The 21330-nt window shown below is 43.3% G+C and overlaps 1 protein-coding gene across 3 annotated transcripts in view; it reads right to left on the reverse strand.

Annotated features, from left to right (window-relative positions):
- The window catches only part of ASCC1 (activating signal cointegrator 1 complex subunit 1), a 725998-nt gene that overhangs the window by 362570 nt on the left and 342098 nt on the right, over positions 1–21330 (reverse strand). For all 3 annotated transcript variants that reach the window (XM_069240384.1, XM_069240385.1, XM_069240386.1), the window contains one exon: positions 15762–15898. In XM_069240384.1, coding sequence (XP_069096485.1) covers positions 15762–15898 — 137 coding nt within the window. The remainder of the gene's footprint in view (positions 1–15761; positions 15899–21330) is intronic.

Here is a 21330-nt window from a genome sequence, read left to right on the forward strand (position 1 = left end):
ATGTTATCCTTGACCACTGAAGGATGTGGTAAGTGATGAGCCTCCAATCTTTGAAACACAGATGAGGCTAGTAGCTGATATGAATGCATGGTCATTGTTTTCTGCCTGTGTCTCTGCCACGGGCAGCGGTTCTTCCCCTCTTGGGTGTCTATAGGCAGCTGTAGGTGGTAATTTGTATTGCTGCTGCTGTTGTCCCTACTGCTGTCGAAAACCTGTTTGATCAGTTTGGTCTATATGTTTGGAAACCACCACGAAAGGAGTAGCTTCCCCTGCTTCTAGCCCCTAGAAATGGCTGTGTTTTGTACTGCAACTTACCTAGGGATTTGGTCGTGTCTGCATCCACCTTTATAGTAACATCTCATCCACATGCTAGCCGAAGAGGCTTTCCACATCATATGCCATGTCAAGTATTTTGCTTTGAACCTCTGGCCTAAAAGAAATAGATTTCAGCCAGCCCTGTCTGCGCAACACCTCTGCCCCCGCCAGTTGTCTAAATCCCATCAGTGAGGTATCGATCACGCTATCAATCACTTCGGCTGCGATCCACCCTCCCTCCTGCAACACTTTCTTTGCCTCTAGTTTAGCGTCCTCGGTCAAGAGGTCAATTTAAGAGGACACCAACCTTGGTGAAAAACTACGATAATTTTGAAGTAAGCGCTAACTGTGAACTGCATTTACCAGGATGCAAAGGGGCGAACTGTGCTGGGATGTGAGGCAGTGTGCTCCCAACCCCCCTTAATGTAAGAGGTCATGTCTGCCCACAATTGTCGATCATATCTGTCTAGAATGGCTAACAAGTTGGCAGCTTTGACTGTTATTGCTGCTACTAAGGAGAACCTTTTTCCTATCTTGTCCAGATGGCTTCCTTCTCTTTCTGGTGGGGATGATATTGGTGCTGAAGGGTTTTTCGAGCGGCGTGGCGCCGCCTGAGATACCGTGGAATCCGGCTTGCACAATTAAACAAGCCGGATAATCTTCCAGGGCTTTATACTTTTTTTCCTAACGTGGGATCGGGGGAAGGTTTTGTAGCTGGGTTTTTCATTGCTTTCAATCCTTCCTGCCATATAAAGTCAACTATAGGTATGGCTCTAACTGACTTTTTTGATGGACCCTTAAAGTCATACAGGAAACAATCAGTTTCTCTCTCTCTCTCTCTCTCTCTCTCTCTCTCTCTCTCGTGAGAGAGAGAGAGAGAGAGAATGGGCAGTTCAAAAAACGTTTAGCCACGCTTTCCATTAAATTATGGAATCCCCCTATGTCCTCCAGGGGTTGAATCCACTGGTCCTGCAAACGGTGGTGATGGCACAGGATTCATGTATTCGTCTCACTCACTAGGAGTGGTTTCAGGTATTTCTCCCTCTTCCCTTTCCTCATCTGCGGATTGAGGGTCATCTGAGGTGGCTGTTCGAAAGGGATGTTCGTATCTGGTCTGAGCGGTGTCCCTGGATGGCTAGGGAAAGAGGTCTGCAGTACCACTTGCAGGTCATACTGCTGTGTGGTCGGAGTTGCTGGTACTAAGAGTGGAAATCTTCTGTAGTAGTCATGCAACATGTTTTGGAGATCTGTCATTAATGACCTTGGCATAGGGATAGAGGTGTCTGCGTCACCATATGTGGAATACGACGGATCTGGTTGAACCTTTTGCTAAATAACTGCTGTCCTGATATTGATCATCCCCATTGTCATCCGGGTCCTGACATTTGACGTTAAGTTGTGACGGACTGTTGGCCACTCCAAACATTCCGTCATATTGAGAAGATCTGTTGTCATCGTCGTCATCTAATAGGTGTTGAGGAGGATACGGTAGCAGCTTACTTGGGGAGGTATGCATTGGTAGGATTGAAGATGCTTTCTTTCCGACAGTTATCAATGATAGAACCTTGACCTTCCTGAAGTGATCATCCTGAACTGTATCAGTCGTAGACGTTTCACTCGTTGCTGTGTCCGTCGTCACCGGTTGCGTGATCTATGAGCCTGTCATCGATGGACATGTCATAGACGGTTGTATCGTGGATGGTTGCGTCATCGACGGATTCCTCATCAACAGGCCGCTCGTGGACGGGTCCCACGTCGACGGGGGTCTTCGATTTGTGTCTCTTCGACGGGTCTGATGTTGACGCAGTCTTAGGTGGTTTGTCTCTCCTCAACGCTGATGGCTGAATAGTCGTTGGTGGTGCCTTTTTGTAGATTTTAGCTGTTATGATAGTCGTCGACGATAGTGGTGACGACATGACTATCATAGGGGACATTGCTGTGGTGAACGTCAACGTGATCGTCGTCATCGTTACTGTAGACGTGGTCGCCAACAGTATTGCCGTCGAAGAGCCTTTTTTGTCAGAGTCTGAAGAGTATTTTTCCAGTTTTCTCCTCGGTGACAAAGACAGAGAAGCACTTTTTGGAGGTGCTGTTTTCCCCAAAGCTGCTGTAGGTTCTGAGTGAAGCTTTTTTTAAGGCTCCTAACTGGGTTTCTGACGATGATGAGACATAGTTTTCTTGGCCTTTTTGTTTTTCTAACAACATGTGCTTAGATTTTTTTTAAAGTTTCGTTGGAGGTTCTGCAGAAAGTCTTTCTTTACTTTTAGGCCTTTTTAGAGACTGAGAAGTCTATGAGGAGGCCTCACTCTCCTCAGAAGAAGGGTATTCCAAAGCCTTCTGCTTTTGTAGCCATAACAAAAGTCTACCCTCTGTCTTTCAGGTTTTTATGACTGAAGGTGCGACAAATCTTGCAATCTCTCGTCTTATGGTCTGGATGTAGGCAGTAGATGTACTTCTTGTGGGGAGCATTAATATGAAGTCTTTTTCTTCCAAAATGTTCACAATTTGTGAAAATACCTTTTTTAGTTTGTTGGGACAGCCTGTCCACAGGAAATCCAAGATATCTGAAAGAGGTTTTCCTGTCAGAATAGCGGCAGAAAAAGAAGCTGAACAGAGTCAGGGAGACGCCCTTCATACCATGTGCGGTAGAAAATCTGAGGGAAACAGCCTCTAGAGGGTGCTGTCGCCTGAATGGTTGTATAGGCCATTGAGGTCTAGTGTAATACACTTACTGCTATTTATAAGATTACCGTGGGACTCCCACCTCGAAGACTGGGATGATTCAAGCATGTGAATCTATAAAAGAGAACAGAGTACGCTACGTTGAACGGTAAAGCAAGCCAATTTCACAAGCCAATACGCACAATGGTTTTAGTTATCTGGGGGTCATTTTACTGATTGTTCATGGTGCTTTTACTCTGGGGGCCCTTTTTAACAAACAGCCATTTTTAATGAATGCAAGTATTAGAGTACCTCGCCAGAAAGAGCGGGATGCTGAAAACTGCCATCTTGGTCAGTGATTTAGTTTTGGGGCAGACTACTTAAACATGAAGCTGGTGCGACTGCGCAGCAAACGGAATACACAGCGTTGAACTGTGAAGCAAGCCAATTTCACAAACCAATTTGCACACTTGTTATTTGGGGGGCATTTTACTGATTGTTCATTGTGTTTTTACTGTGGGGTCACTTTTTAACAAAGGGGCATTTGTATTGAATGCAATTATTAACGTACCTCGCCAGTAAGAGCGGGACGCTGGAAACAGTCATCCTGGTCAGCGCACTAGTTTTGGGGCAGACTACTTAAACAGGAATCTGGAGCAACTGTGCAGTGGTCATGCCAAAGGCAAACCCGTCTGCGCCCGTCCATGCACCAACCGCGCTCAGGGCCAGCCATGCTGCCGGTGGTGCCTCAGACCTAGGTAAACTTTTTGGTGCGGATTGCAGACTTAGGGTTAGCTTTTCTAGGAAGAAACTGTGGTACACTGGTAAGCAGGCTGAGCTATATATTATACCTTTTTCCCAGCTAGGCAGGAAGGCAGTAGTATGTGACCCACCTTTTAACTTGCATAGCAGCTACCATTCCAGTTTAAAATGTGGATTAATCAATGCTAGATCGTAAGTTAAGCATGCAACTGAAATGTGCACATTGTTGGATTCAGGCCAGTGGGACATTTTATTTTGCACTGAAACATGGACTTCACCTGAATCTGTGGTAGACCTTGGTGTGGGCTGCACTATGGGCTTTAAGGCATTCCATAAACCACATCTCAATAGGAGGGGTGGTGGAGTTGGGATCATATTTAAGGCGAAATTGAGCCTTTCTCCCTTCCCCCTAGATGAAACAGGGGATGTTGAAACATTAGGTTTTACCCTCAAATCAAAAAAAGGTAGTGTGTATTCGGGTATTCTATGTTAGAGTCTCATAGAAGTTCCTTCTAACATGGTACTCACACATTCCAACTTTTATATTTTGGGGATTTTAACCTATGTGTGGAAGGTGAGGTACCCTCCTCCTTTAAAGCGGTACAGAACCCATGTGAAATCCTGGGATTATATCAGTGTGTGTCAGGCCCACTTCATAGGACAGGCCACACCTTGGATTTGATCTTTGCCCCAGAAGGGCTGATCTATGTGAATAAGTTCTTCCCCTACCCTGGTCTGACCATGCCCTGGTTGGCCTTGATCTGAGAGTGAACGATCTTGATCACCCTTAACAACATAGGAGGGGCATAAAGAAAGTTGGACCCTGGTACAAACAAACAGCACAAGTCATTATTTATCTAAACCTATTTTTATCCTCTCCAGAAGTAACATTCAGACTGGGAAGCTAAGGGGAGCGACTGGCCCTCTAAAACCGCTACTTTATACTCCTTTGAATTTTAGAATTCAACAAACAGTGGCCCATGGTGCACCCAGTTATATGAGACAAGTATCCCTTGCAAGTGAATCACGTGCCACGTGAGGGGACAAGATGGCAGCATGAATCTCAAGCAGCAATAGCTCCAGCATGCTAACCTTAGCAGCAAGGCAGGAGAGGAAGATTTCATCAACCATTTGTCAAAATATAACATTGTGCTGTTGCAAGAAACATGGTTGGAGAAGCCAATTTCAATCATACGTTTTAAGGATTACCACTAGCTGCCATGAAATCAACAAAGGCAGGTGGAGCAGCAGGTAGAATGTCAACATATGTTGGATCACATTTATTGTGGCAACATGCTCCGATTGACTTTGTCCTCTCATGGGCTCAATGTGTTAAATTTTCATCTCCAACTACTTCACATTCAGTTCATAAGTCCTGCCTTTTAGTGTGCAATGTCTATATCCATCCGAACAAAAAAGGCAAAGCGGGGAAACTTGAAGTTTTATACAAATTAGTTAAATCCTTACAATACACTTTTCCACACGCAAGCCTGGTCTTATCAGGGGATTTTAACAGGCACCTATTAAGAAGCAACATTAATTATAAGGAACCTCCACTGTTGAGTGCGGATAACAAAATTCCCGTCATAAAATCATACCATAAAAAATGACAGACTCAGGAACGAATGTGTCATGGATTTGGAACGCAGAGGGCTGTACACACTAAACGGCCGTTTACCTCAAGATCAACCAGCAACTTTTACCAGATTCATGAACAAGTCTTCTTCCACCCTGGATCATAGATTTGTTGACTTGGAATTACTCCCAGTGGTCAGGCAATACAGTATTATTGATAGAGTAGAGAGTAATCACTTTGGCCAACACACTGAATTGCAGCTAAACATTGCTAGAGCGCCCCACGGAAATGATCTGTTGATTACTCAAAATGCTTACAATCTAAGGCGCCTGATATAGAAAGGAGTGAAATCGGGCCCTTAATTATTTTTATATTTAAATTTGCAAAAAAGAACTACCCCGTACATGGTATACACTTGACACACTTCTGGAAGTCCTTGACCACGACACTCCTGAATTGCTTTGCAGCAAGTGGCGCAAAAAAATCATACAACCAACAAGGAAGGGGCACATGGTTCACCAACGCCCTTCAGTTGGAAAAAAGAAAACTAAATAAAGGCTGATAGAAAGCTTCGGCTGTATGTTCCAATTGCCAGCCATGTTCCAGGCAACAAATCGTAGCCTTAAGACAGCAATATAAGAATAACATTTGGTTTGCCAAGTGGTCTTACCAGACCCAAGTTTGGTTGAAGCTTCTACACGGATGCAAACTGAAAAAAAGTCATCGCTTTTGGGCTAAAATTAATTCCCTTGCAAACGGGAGAACCAGCCATCCCAATGTAGGAATTTTGGAAGTGGAATGGTCAACCTTCATTACGGCAGTGTTTTCAGGAGACCAGGAAGCAGGGAACATGCTGCCTGCCCTGCACAAAGTGGAATGTTCTTCTTCAACTTTCCAAATCCAATCCCCTACGGAAACACATTGATTGTCCAATGCGTAATTGTGGTTACCCCTTAACAAGTTGAGATCTGACTGGGCTCCGGGTTCAAATGGTCTTCCCAACTGATTATTTAAGGAAGCCCAACCTTTCTGGGCATCGATCCTTACTCCATTGTTCAATCAAGCTTTTACTGCCAATGGTATACCACTGTCATGAAGAGACAGCATCTAGCAACCCATATACAAAGCTGGTTCTAGATCAGACCCAATAAATTATCGTTTAATTGCCTTCTTGGACGTGGAAGCTAAGATCTTTGCCCCAAATCCACTATTGGACTTGAAAGCATGGACTTCTGCATCTAACATCATTAAAAAAAACACAGACAGGTTTCAGGGCGGGAATGAATACCTCGATCAATCTTTCAGCTGTCTCACTTCTTGCTGAAAAAGCCAAGAGAAAACACGTCCCTTTATGCCTGCTTTATTGATTTAAAAGCTGCCTTTGACAAGGTGCCGCTCCAGAAATTATGGACAAAAATGGCCAGCTGGGGTATACCACCGAAACTGCTAGATGTAATTAGAAACCCACACACAGACATCGGGGTCCAGGTTAAAATTGGAAATGGCGACAGAATCATCCAGAAGATCTCTACGTATAATGGATTAAAACAGGGGTGTGTGTTCGCCCTGATTTTATTTAACATCAATACAGCAGATCTTGACTCTAGATTAGTGGAAGTGGTATGTCACCCCCCCCCCCCCAAATTAGCAAACGAACAGGTGCACGTCTTACAATACGCAGACGATATTATGCTTTTCAGCCAGACACAGTTGGGTCCTTAGCGCTTAATTACTAAACTGATGGAATACCTGACTACGTGGGGTCTCCAGTTGAACCACAACAAAACCAAAGTGATCTGCTTTTCGCATAAACATAGCACCAGTCGATCAAGTTCAAATGGGAGGCTGCCGGCAACCTGATAGCGCTGGTAAAACTCTACAAATATCTTGGGGTTACGGAGGACGCAAGTTTAATTTATAAAGAGCATTTACTGCAAATATGAGAGGTGGCCCACAAATTACACTTTGCCTTTTTGCAGTTACAAAAAAAAGCTGGGCAGTACATCACAGAGTTATCTATTGCAGGTTATTGGAGCTAAATTCCTTCCATCGTTTACCTACAGATTGAATTTACTTATAGAGCGCAATACTCTGCTGCTTAGCTGGCTACAGTCAGATTGTTTAAATATATTTTTCATCTACCGAAGTATTCATCTCAATCTCAGGTGAGGCTGGAATCTGGATTGTTCCATCAAGCTCCGATTTGCTGGGGGGCAATAAGAAAAATGTGCTGGAAACTAAAAACTGCTCTTGCGGACGCGTTGGCCGCTCTATGCTGGATGGAAATGGGGCTGCAACCTGATGATAGCTCATGCTGGTTATCTGTACTCAGGCAGGCTTTGACCAACTTAAAGTTACAAGCAGCATGGGACATCAATATCACTTTCCCTTTGCCTAAAAAAAATATTGGTAAGGCTTCTAAATTTTATTCTTGGAAGGCTGATAAAGCAGACATGGCAAGACAACATCAAGGCTGGTTCGTCCTACATACATATACTGCCTGGCATCCCCAGCCCTTTCTCACAACTCATCTTGCAGGTACCAGCCAACATTTTTTTCTTCAAATCTGCATTTGTGTTTTTCTGTCTAAAGATCTGGTCCCACCGTGGAAGCAAACTTGGCCAGACCCTTTTTGCCACCTTTGCAGCTAGTCGACTGAAAGCGTTTTACATTTCTTGTGCATTTGTCCGGCGGTCACGGCAATGAGGAAGAAATTGTTATGTCCCTCACTGAAAGCTCTACGAATTCGATCATGTCGTACAGCTGTGATGGCACTTTTAAATGGGCATAACATACAGCTAGCGGCTAGACCTACCAGATTCCTTCTGTATGTTAAACAATTGCTCACCAGATTGGTTGAGACCTAGGAAAGTCTTCCCTATAAAGTTACTCACCAACGGGCCAATACAGTTTAAAAACAAAAATATATATGCATTCATATAAAGCCCTTTTGAACTTGCACTGAACAATTACAACTGATAGCCCCGGTCACCTCACTATTTTAGGTTTAGGCCATTAGCTCATTGGGTCACTGTGTTTAGATCTGAATTTATTGTTAAAAAAACAAGAAATTTGGAGGACAATTTTTAAATCTAACTTCTTCGATTAGCCAAATTTTTATCCATACGTTTCAGTGGTTATATTGTGTAGCATGGTGATATTTTAATTGTTTCTTTTATGTACTTGTAACATGCAATGGTTTTAATTAACTATGCATTAATAAACTTACTTATCTCTAAGTCTTTTGATCCTGAAGTCCAATTGAGGTTAACTGTTCAATTTATGAACAGGAGATTACGGCGACATTGGGCAAAACTACCCCGTTTAAGAGCATGAAATGCAGTTGTAAATCCTCAGCACCTTGTGATAATGATTCATTGAATACCTTGTAAGGAGTCTGTCCAAAATTAGAACATGAGAAAGAAGTTCTTAAAAAACCTCTCCTCGAGTATAAAGTTGAGGTAAGGAGAGCAAAGGCAGAATATTATACCAACACTATTCTCTCCACCACAAATAGCTTAAAAAAGGTGTTTTGGGTTCTTCGAGATCTTAGCCTCCCTGAATGTGTTAAGCAGGAAGTCCCTTCATCACAGAAACTCTGTGATGATCTTGTTGATTATTTTGATAACAAGATCTTTAAGATCTTAGAGGATCTCGGCTTTCAGTCCCAGAATTCAGTCCCTAGTCTGAGTACTTCCCCTACGAAGAAGGACCCTGCTGTCACTTGGAGAAGTAACCTTCGTATTAACAGTAGTTCTGTTAAGCCCCTAACCTGCAAGACTATGTTGGAGGATCAGGAAAATAGACTTGAGCTGTTTGAGCCTATTTCTGAGGAACTTTTTCAATCCTTAGTTTGACTGATTTAATCAGGATCCCCCCTGGACCCTATACCACTTAGCTTTGGAAAAAGCTGGGAGATGAGCTTGCTCCTCCGATCTAGCAATTGTGTAATCAGTCTTTGGAGTCTGGGGTGGTCCCCTCAATGTGGAAAAGGACCACTGTTACCACACTCCTGAAAAAACCTACAGCAGATCCCTCAGTGCTGTGTAACCTTAGGCCTATTTTGCTACTCCCTTTCCTCATGAAAATTCCTGAGTAATCTGTGAGTAAAAAGCTTTCACGATACTTGGAACCACAGTCCCTTCTAGGTTACCAGAGTCGCTAGCACCTGCTTTGCGATATTAAAAGATCTTAGGAAGGTGCTACTGCTCTTACCAAATGAAGCCCGCTCTACTACTATGCACAGCATTATATTGAGCAGGCAAGATTACTATAATGCCCTTCTGCCCGGTGCACCAGATTAATTAATCAGTACATTTTGCAGAGTTCAAGTAGCAACAGCCAAGCTTGCATTAAATAGATCTCACAGGTCTTGGGCCCCTAAAGCCCTAAAAGACCTCCACTGGCTTCCAAGTGATCAGAGGATCATTTTTTAAGATATGTGCATTGTTTTTAGTGCTTTACATGGACATGGCCCACTTATGCTACAGCGAAAACGGAAGCGTTACACGCCTGGAAGATGCCTCAGTTCAAGCACTGCCAATCTGCTCACTATAAAAGTTTAGTAAGGTCAGACAAGGTGGCAGCGCCTATAAAGTTAAGGAGGTTCAGACCTGGAACAAGTTGCCCTCTTACCTTAGGTAAATCCCAGATATTCAACCTTTAGGGGAGGCATTAAAAACCTGGCTTTTTCCAAAGTATACTCTGTAGTCTGCTTTCCTCTATTTGTTGATTGCGGTTTCCACCTACTGTCTCGCAGATTTAATCTCCAATTTGCTTTAGTGCCAGGATGCCAGTTTTGACAATAGTATGTCCTTTACAAAAAATGGAAACAAATGTAAATGAATGAATAAATGTTGATGAGAGGAAGCGCTGCTTTTCACGTGTGCTCCTCTACTTGGGCTCAGCTCTTCACCTGTTATTCTGGAACTCTGGTCGAAATTATATTCAAGCCAGATGTTGAGAACACCTTTACAGATGCTTCCTGTTTGGAGTGTTTCTTGAAATTCCTTCTGCAAGGTCACCTCAAAGACTTTTCTTGCATCCTTTTCGACCTATCCTTGTGTTATTTTTTGTGGCCTCCTGGAACACGGTTGGTTCCATTTCGTTCCTGTAGAAATATTCAGATTTACAGGGTGGATCTGAGCAGGGAAGCTGCCCCGAAGAAGGGGAGGCTCAAGCAGCAGAGGTGAGGCGATACTGAGGTCTGGAGGCCTATATGCATCTCCTACATGAACAAAGCATCGACACCTGTAGCCGAGGGTGTCCCAGAATTCATCAAGAGAACTCTTTTCTGAGACTTAGCGCCCAGAGCAAACAAAGGGCTGAGGCACGTGCAATCACTGACACAGTCAGACTTTAAAGAATCTCAGTTTGCTGCCAGAAGCCAAACAAGGTCTGGAGGAGTGTCACCGTTGCCACTTGGGGTAGGTACCTTCTTGTTTGTGAGGGGGTTTGAGAATGGGCCTGAGGAATAAACAAGCAGCAAGATCCTGTGACTTTGAGGTCTGCTACTACAAATGCACCGCCATCTGCGTATGGGCACTGTACCTTGACCTACCTTTGGTTATTGATTGCTTGCAATGTGAAGCGCAAACTCTGCCTGTTTGGCGAAGGACCCAACTAAAGTATCCTCACTAGGTGGGCCTTACAGAGTACACACTATCGAAACAAGCAGCTTCTGCAGACTGCAGTTCAGACAGAAAGTGCCTGTGAAAGTGCTACATGAAGTCACTATCAGGACAGTGAAAGGTAAAGTGGCATTGTTCCCCAAAAGGAAAGACAAGTGTACAAGAGACCTGCGACTGATAGTAACCAGAACACAAGACAATATCGTCTTTCATGCATCATAACGCTACACCCGACACAGGGCCAAGGGGGAATAAACTGCACCAGAGAGGACTGTCCCGTAACATAATAAAAGTACTGCTCCCATTAGATACTTATTCACTACCCTCTGCAAAATTGTGCAGTGATTCATTTTCTTTATTGTATGTGATAAAATGAAAATGCTTGCTTTTCTACAAATCAGAGTATGGCTTGATTGTGATGTATCACTTGTCACCCAATAACTGTTGTGTGCAGAATCTCTAACCCCATCCCACCTCCCTTAGTAAGCTTTGGACTGCTCGACATGGCTTCTCTGAGAGCCAAGTACTAAATGAGTTTAGACTGATGGTCAATATTTTGTATAATAGTAAGAGTAAGTTCCTGAACATCAGTGATAAACAGCTCTAGTTGATACAAGGTTAGCCATGTTATCATGGAAAAAGTTGTAGCTTCTGAAATCTTATAGAAATTATTGGCTTGTCATGGTATAATTAGAATTAGCAACAGAAGGCAAATGTACTCCAGGGAATCCATTGAAAGTCAAAGAAGATTGGGTAGGAATAATAAAACATCTTGACACTGCTCATGTAAAGACATTCTACGTTGCTATAACTTTTTTTTTTTTCAAAGAGAAAAGTATATTCAAACCTTGATAACAAAAAAACACATTAGAAGGATACTATATACCATGAAAGTCAAGTGATATAGCAGAAAAATAGAACATCAGGGTATATTTTTCTCCATTCAAGAGTTAAAGTAACATATTGGTTGGGAAAGTATATACTGATGGAAAAGTGCAATTAATGAGAGGCTACAGACGTGACCTTGCATTCAAAAAAGGATAATGAACGGCTTAGCCCTCTCTGCAGGATTACTCCCAAACTTTTTGGCTTCACCCCTCCTGCTTTCTGAATCAGATTTTGTTGGCTTTTAGGACTCTGTGCACTTAACAACTGGTAAAATTGCCTTACACCCAATAAACACATTTAATTTACTAATAGGTTCCTGGTGAAGTGGTACTATACGTACCCAGGGCCTGTAAATTAAATGCTATTAGTGGGCCTGCAGCACTCGTTGTTCCACCCATTTAAGTAACCTTTTTCAAATGTCCATTACAGCCAGTGTGTGCAGATTTAAACTGCCATTTCGACTTGGCAAAATAAACATTTGCCAGGCCTGCCTTTTTAAGGCTTAAAAAAGTGACTCCTAGGGTAGGCCCTAAACAGCCCATAGGGTAGGGTGCCCTGTATTTAAAATGCTGGACAGGTACTTTTAAGTTTTACATGTCCTGGTAGTGAAAAACTCCTAAATTCATTGTTGACTACTATAAGGCCTACTTCTGCCACAGCACTTAGCTACCGTATTACATTTAATAAGTGATAACTTTTGTGTTCGAGCAGGAAGGAATATCATGCTTGGTGTCTGAGGAATTGTAATTAAACCCTCTTTAATATTAAAGTCGGATTTCAGGTCCCAATTTTGAAAATGTCACTTTTAGAAAGTTTTTTTTGTCCTAAACATTTGGTGCGCCCACAGCCTGTTCCTAGGTCAAATGATTAGGTGTAGTTTACAATTTGGCCTTTGTGTATTTCTCCCAGGTAGTATCACAATAGGGGGACTAATTGTAGGCAGGATGAGCCATCTTGAGCAGGATGTAGAGTGGCGCTGGCACCTACCACACTTGCACTTCAAGGGGCCTGGGTCATCTCACACACACAAAGATCTTCACACAAGCCTGTTATGCCCCCAGACAGACTAGGCCCAGACAGGGAAGCAGGAAATTCCAGACACCTGTATAGAGGAAATTCCAGAAGCTTCTCCCATTTTAAAGTGGGCACCAGGTATAATAAGGAGACCCTCAGACCAACTCTTTAAAACACACCTGGACCTCTGGATACTACTGAAGAAGGACGCCCTGCTGCTCAAGGCCTGCTCCGCCTACTGAGATGGAAGACTGGACCTGCTCCCTTCATCTTAGGCAAAAGTGACTCCATGGGTCAGCTGACTGATCTCCTGTTCTGAGCTACAGGGACACAACAAGCTCCAGAGGCCCCTCTGCAACTGCCCAGCTGACCTGCTGCAACTGGACCTACAACTGGACTTGCCTGATCTCTGTTGAAGTAAGTTCCTCATCCCCCAAGAGATGCCTCTCAGGTACTGGACCCTTGGTGCTGCATCAGCTGAGTTCCTCCGTGAAGGAAAAAAAAAATACTGAAGTTTTGGGCCCTTCACAACACGAACAGAACAGTTTGCAGCAAGATCTTGCCACCCACACTGACTGCCAATGAGAAGTGCTGGCGATCCCAACTCTTAGTGCTACATCAACAGCCAGCAACGATTGCAACGTGAGATCTGCAATTCGTGCTACAGCATCGACAACCCACGGTGACGGCCAACGTGAATCTCCAGCGATAACTGTCTGCGGCTCCGGACAGGATCTTCCTGCTACATCAATGACCATCCGCGGCACTCTGCCTCCACCACCACAAATGAAACTCTTTGCGCTGGACTTTAGAAAATGACTTTCTCAGCAGGAGCCGGCCCATGCTTCATCACGTTCAACCTGAACTTCTGACTTTCGCCCAATGCTTTTAGGCGCTTTACTTACCTGAAATCTTTGAAATTGCATATCACTGGTTCCACTGACTGGATTTTTGTTATTTTGGTGTTCAAATGACTTATTAAATGGTATACTATTTTTCTAAATTGGTGTTGGATTCTTCGTGTAGTATTTTCACTTAATTGCTGTTCCTTTGCTGCATAAATACTTTAATCATTGCCTCTAAGTTAAGCTTGACTACTTTTGTGCCAAGCCACCAGTTGGGTTAAGCACGGGTTAATTTAGTGGTTCATCCTGACAAGGATTGTGGCTATTGCTTGAGAAAGGCTCACAGCCGACGCAAACACCAACACATTTTCTCGGAGATACGCAGAAGTGACATGTATAAAATGTAAGCAAAGATTTCTAAGTATTTAGGGATGCAAACTTGAATGCATAGTTTCTGAGGTGGGATGTGATACTGCTGTAAAGATGCTTCAGGGGTTAGGTCTTTGGGCCATTCATCAATACTCCTCAGCACTTATGAATTCCAATTCCATAAGATACCTCCTTTATTGGCAGCTAAACATTTTCCAATCCAAAGCTTATAGAATTCATCTGGGATTGTGATTGAAGATAACTCATTCAGCAATTGTATTCAAGGTGACATCTGAAACTATGTGTTGGTTTGATTCTGTTTAGGATTTCCTTTCACTAGCCTGAAGTGACCTGCATTCAACAAACGTGGGGAGACCCCAAACCTTTTTTACTTCTGCAACATTGTTTTTTTGATTTTGGATGGAACTCATGAAGTTTAGGTGGAGACCAGTAAACTCCGAGGATTTTCTTTTGTTGTAATATTAAAAGTTGCAGATCAGGACCAACCTGTTTCTAAAAAGTCAGAGTTTCAAACCATGATGCCACTACTTTTGACTCATTATCCCAGTCTTATTGCACCTGTATTCAAATCTGTTCTCAAGTGCCTCTGTTGAAGGGGGGTGGCAGGTCTGGAGTTTGAACATACTCCTTTACTCCTACGCGTTGAGAAAGACTATCCGGAATCTTGTTTTATGAGTAAATACTTTCGGATACCTAGCTCCCACTGATACTGAAGGAAATATATAGGGATGGAGTCTGAAGCAAAGGGGTCAAGAATTGAGTATGTTACATTGTGCAAGCGATTGGTTTCCCAAGGACTTGGATGTAACAGTATTTATGTGCATAAGATGCTTAACGGGTGCTAGGAAAGCAGCACTGCAAAATACAACCACTTCCACAGGCATCTGCTCCACTATTAGACTGCAAAGTTCAAAATGGATACATACTACTACTTTCAGTCGAGCAATCTTAGAAGTTTCAACTACCCTTGCAGTGACTGACTTTCTGTACTCTGGGTTCCAGAGCAACTGGGAAGGAAAATCATCTTCTTTATGCAAATTCAACAGCGTAAGCTCCATGTGTAAAGGAGCAAGAAACTGTCAGTTTATTACTTCCAAGTGTGAATTTTACTAGGATCTTTTCTGCGAAGTATGTAGCAACCAGGTTTGTGGGAGGAGACAATTAATTATGCAATATAGTGGTGTATTTCAATTCCAAGAACTATGCACGTGTAAATGCCAAATACAAACTTGACAATAATAACAGATAAAACTCTGTGTGTAAAGAAAGCACAGCAAATCTAGGCAAACCAATAGCAGTATAAGAGCTAATCAAGCACACCTGTGGACCTGTCTGATATTTTGCAAACAAGAGCCATTTTGATAGCTTCTGGCCACTACATCATTGAGAGTAAGATCAGTCCATTCCAGGAGGCCCTTTTTGTATATTACAGCAATTAGAGCAGCACAGATCTACAAAGCTCAGAACAGATTGTGAGTGCACCACCGAGACTCATCATTCCAAGCTTTTATACCCTTTTGTCTTCTAGAAATATTAACACCAATTGTCGTAATGAGAAACAAATTGTACTATATAATCATAATTAACATTCTTCTACAGTATATATAAAATTGGCAGCAACTTGGAAATATTTCAGTTGCAATGATGTTGTTTTGTTGCTTCAGTTCGGATTTTACTCACTCAATGAAGTCCTCTTTACACCTTTGAAGGAGTTCGCATGCCCGCTGGACCTCCTGCTCGTTTAGCAAAATAAGTGTTCCAATTGTCAGGTGTAACTTAGCTGAGTTTTGGAAGATACTGCTGTCAACTCCACGATCCTGTGCGGGAGTGAGAGAGAAAATCAGATTTGTATTTGTGCTTAGACTAAATATATCTTTGCAGGCCTATCCTGTATAACATCTCACTACATTGATATTTAAATAAAAAAAATACATCAGTAAAATAACTGTGATATGTGTGTGTATAGAAGACCGGAAATTGAAAACAGACAGTAGGTGACGAGAACAAGCCTCTCATTGGAGCGAATCTTGCAGGTTTACATTTAAGATCCCGATCCCTTTCTGACAGACTCAGTCAGGAGCAGAAACTAGACAAGAGCTATAATTTATCAAGGAGAGGATTCGTGGGCATGAATCGAAGAAAGATACCTAGCTGGTGGGTGATCTGGAAAAAGCACCCCAAAAGTACTGGGGTAAAAGAGCAACTACTATGTGTAACTTATCCTTACTGTATCCATCCTGAGCTTCATCCAGATCTCTGTGAAGTATGGAAAGTACCAAGCAATAAATGAAATAACGGGCAGGCAGCTAACAGAAACACAAGAATCCTTTTCAGAATATATTAAAGACGGAGTTTTGCCAAAGTGACCATACAGTTAATTGCAGACACGCCATGTCACTCACGGGACTTCTGCACCACAGTAACTTTCACGCTAACAAAACCTATGGAGAACAGACAGGAAAGGGGATGGTCAATCTGTTCACCTGGAAGAAATGGGTATGAACGTTTACCGGGGCAATGTCACAATAGTGAGTAACTTGTTCTTAATGGTACATCAAGCTGTCCTTCCTCCAGCCGCGGCAGAAGAATGACAATGAGGATCACTTTTAGGTGCTTGAATGAGGCCAACGATTTTACAGTGATCCAGTTAAGCAGATATTTTAAATGTCAAATTAATCACCTGTCCCAGAGCTCACATCCATTGTGCTGTATTTACAAAATGTGTACCGTGTTGCACCCCGTTGCTGCCCTGATGATGACTCTAGGGAACAAAGGCTAAAGGCATGCCACTCGGCCTGCTACTTCTTGAACATGGAATTAGTCTTTGGTAGGAAAATCATCAATCTTATTACGTTCAAGATCACAAGTAAACAAGGACGCAGTTTGGGGTCGAGGAAGGTGGCTGTTGGCTACGCAAGCCCCCATGCTTAATCCCCAGAATACCATGTCCTTGTGTAGTGTCTGGAAGCTGCAGCCCGGCCAGACCCTTTACAGAGAGCTGGCAGTGGGCTGATTTGCAGCTACTGGGCAGAAGAGGAGAATTGGGCTTGTCACATGGCCTGCCAACGAGGTCCCAGCAGCGGTCTAGATGGAGTCTCCTGGTGAGGTCCTTGGTGTCTGACAAAGTAGTGGGAGGCAGGCAGGGGCTCGCGGGTGCCTGAATACACACTGAAGACATGGCTGCCAGGTGGCCTGCGCTGCTGAGTGCGTCATTTGGGGCACAGACACTGACTGTAAAGAGGATAATGGCTTGCCCCAAAGGCACAAGGGCTGGTTCGATCGGGGCCCAGCTGATGACGGCCTTGGGAAAAGATGACAGGGAAGGCTGATGCTGCCAGAAAATAATTGAAGCAGGGTTGCAGGAAGATGGTGGAAATGTGAGAAAGAAATTGTGGCAAGGTGGTCTCATTGCCTAAGCATAAAATCTGGTAGCACACAAAACATCAGGAGGAAGGAATTGATGACACAAGAAGTGTCATCGAGGTACATACAAAGCAAGATGTGTCCCTCCAGAAGGCCATGGACACTTCATGTCCTGTAGACTAGCAGCATTGGGCCTAGTGCGAGGCACACCAGCACCATTGGATCACTCCAGGGCAGGGCACACAGGACAAGAGCAAGAATGCACAGGGAGGTAAAGCGGACAGGCCCGCAGAGGAGGCGGACTCTAATGGAGCCATAACCATCACTCTACTCTCAGCACCACTCCACTCCCTCCTTGAGAGAGCAGTGACAACCCCTAAACCAATAGTTTTTTGGCATCTTGGATGAGATAGCGTCATCCACCAGCAAGTCAACTTCTTTTTCCTTGAGCAACTGCCACATGCCCAAAGAGGTAGGGCAGACCCCACCTGACTGCACCTGTTCAGAACGGGCCCCAAGAAGTACGCAAAGCACCTTGACAACCAGAATGTGCAAGTATGCGTTCCTGTGGAATAAAGGACCAGCACAAGGGTCCTGCGTGTATTATTCAGATAACAACTCCAAGTAACAATATAATAATCAAATAAAGTGTTTCTCAATGCCAACAATGACTCCTCGTATTTATTTATTAAATAAATAGGTGTTATATTATTCACATTGGTACAGTGCTCATAGGTGCAGTGAAGTGAACAATAAAATACGATACATATGTACAGTAGGGAAGTCAATCAATTGTTGAAGTTACACAGTAGTGTTAATTCTGATCTCTGAATTAAGTTTTACACCTAGACAATCCCGCTAACAGTATTGACGTTTCGACCCACGCCCTAAATCCTGTGGGTTTCGACAGGACAAAATATGCAGTCTGGCACAGCACCTCAAAGCTGTGTAAAGCCTTCTCATGCTGAGCTTAGTTAAACCGTAGTCAACAATAGCTGGAGAAACAAGTCCAGAAACAATCCATATCAACGTTGGAACCACGACTCAATCAGCACATCCGCTCCTAATAGCCAAGACTCACAGACGTAGGCCCACGTTAATGAACGATGCTCAAAGTGAACTAGTTAACCTAAAATACCCACTGGGAAGACGTGTGACACAGAAGATAACTGGATAGAGGCACTCATGCACCCTAAAGAGGTATCAGCATGAGCATGCTTCTGCCTATTCGAACTGAATATCCTGCACAGAATATACATCACTGGAGCAGAACTTCAAAACTGGATTACTATATGGCAGACAGGTCTGCAAGGCTGTGGACACAGCAGTGAGTTCATATACACACAGTGAAGTGGGTCTTGAGCTGAATGCTCTTGCCTTAAAATCGATAAATACAGCAAAAGGAGAATCACTGACACAGCCATACCTAAGATTATGATGCGACATGGGGAGGCCAATCGGCAAACTGAAACCAGACATTGTCAGTCAATTTGGGCAAAACGTTGCAAACGATACACAGCCAAACGCAGGTGGAACACAACTCAATCAAGACCCGCTTAGAATGGACTCTTACCATGGAGTGGTGCATGGATGCTGAAACAGTGGTCTACAATGGCAAGGGGTGCTCAAAACATTTTGAAAAGATTTGGGGTGACAGGATGAAACACAAACGTGAAAGAACAGCGAAAGACATGAAGGTCATGGGAGATTGCGCAACAAGCGGAACTAAAACACCCTCCATACGCATGGGCTTATGTACATTCTTGCTTATAGGGATGGTGGGGTACAGTGCTAGAAGGAACATAATAAAGCGGTTGTGCCAGCAGCAGATTAAAACTAGACCATAGGCAGGATGCTAATGTAAGGGAGCTCATGCCTCCCAAGAAGATGGAGTAGAAAGAGCAGGCCACTGGATAAAATAATTTAATTTCGAATTCTATGCCCGTGGATCTGTCAAGAAACAGAAAGACGCTATGGCCCCAGGACGGCAACCAGTTTTGTCAAAGAATTGTCCATACTTCACTTCACCAAGCAATCCAATGCACCCCTATGATTCAAGCCAACAATATAACAATCTTTACCACTGTGCCCAAAAAAAAACGACCATACAATTACCAGCTCCGATACACTAGTACAACCCATGTACCACACTACTCAGGGCGCGCCTTGATACAGCCCAGCTTCGTGTAGTGCACATGCTCCATGCCCCATTCACCCTATATCCTTGTCCTTAATGACAGGCAACATATCCACACACCAATGTATCCGCTCTCACTGGCCAACACACAATGCATGGCTGCGCACACTGCACGCTGATATATTCAAATTCTTCCTCACTAATGTCCCTCTTATACTATTCTGTGGCTAGTAGACTACAGGACTAACTTCTATGGCCTATAGGATAATGAGTGGTGGCAAACGCATAAGTGTGAGAGTAGGTGTCAACTACCACCTTCCCAGTATCCATGGCCACAAAGCACTGTCAATATACAAGACAAGTTTCTTTGAGGCGTACAAAATGGAGTAATGAAACAAGAAGACAAAGAAGTCAAGGAAAGAGGAAAATATTCTATAAAGCAGGAACAGAGGAACAAGCAGACCAGGTACAAAGGAGGATAGAGAATCACACAAAATCTCACCAGTATGGCACAGTCGCCAAAAAGTGGCAGATGTCCCATCCACCTTATTACGAGTGCATTGATGTCAATGGCACTCAAGATATGCCGGAGAAAAAGTATACAGTTTTTTCGTTACTCTGCTTCACCAAACTCAACATAAGGCCCTAAGACACTAGATATAGAAACAAGATCTAGAAAAAAGGGAGTCATGAATAACAACCAAAGTGCTGAGTCTAAACACTTGATTTATACTTCCGGGAAAGGATAATATTTCACAAATGTGACGGACATCCCCTACAAGCTGGAGAAGGGGGTGGAAAGCCCCGATCTGGATGCTGTGTTAAAAGTGCATTATATCCTACGGGACTTTTAATACAGGAGACAGTATATCTGTAACATTTGCGAGAGAGTATTCTGTCTGCCAAAATATAAATCAGGACCTAAGTGACTAAGATGCTAGACTTCAGTTTAGAACAGCCCAAGCTCTGTCAGGGCATTAAGACTACTTGAATGACACCCATCAAGCAAATAAGTATAGAAGAACACCATTACTATTGTGTGTAAGGGATCAACCAGGCCCCTCCCAAAAAAGTGGTAGGTAAAACACTGCCAATATGACTCAAGTTTGGGGGAGGGCCACAAGAACAAACTTGCACTGTGTACCATACCACAGACACAACTCATGACAAATTCTACATGCGCGTTTGATTGGAGGTCACAAGATCTACCCACACACCCATCAATCACAACTGCGGGGATAAATCGCACATCAAAACCCCATCCCCCAGGATTATTGAGGCCAAGGTACAGCCAAACCACATTTGCCAGGAAAACTCACTCTACAGCTTATGCACAAAGAGAATTAATAATATGGCAACTATGGGCCTGATTATGATCTTGGTGGATGGAATACTCTGTCAAACGTGACGGATGTTCCATCTGCCATATTACAATTTCCATAGGATATAATGGAATCGTAATACATCACACTTCTGACAGAGTAACCCTGTCCACCAAGATCAAAATCAGGCCCTAGCCTTAAACAAATGACACTAACATAAAATAACAAAATGAACACTGCTAAAGACATGGTTGTGCTGACACAGAACGTATGTGTTCTGATTCCCATTAGAGGAAATGGTAAAGATCCCTTTTGATAATTAAGAACTTTGTCTTGGCCCTTGGATGAGAGGAGGGATCTGATGAGCAAACTTTGCCGATTGAAATGAGAAGTGCTGTTTGATGATGGCCACTGAAATGCATGATCC

This window comes from Pleurodeles waltl, chromosome 6, assembly GCF_031143425.1.
Source record: "Pleurodeles waltl isolate 20211129_DDA chromosome 6, aPleWal1.hap1.20221129, whole genome shotgun sequence".
Taxonomy (NCBI): domain Eukaryota; kingdom Metazoa; phylum Chordata; class Amphibia; order Caudata; family Salamandridae; genus Pleurodeles; species Pleurodeles waltl.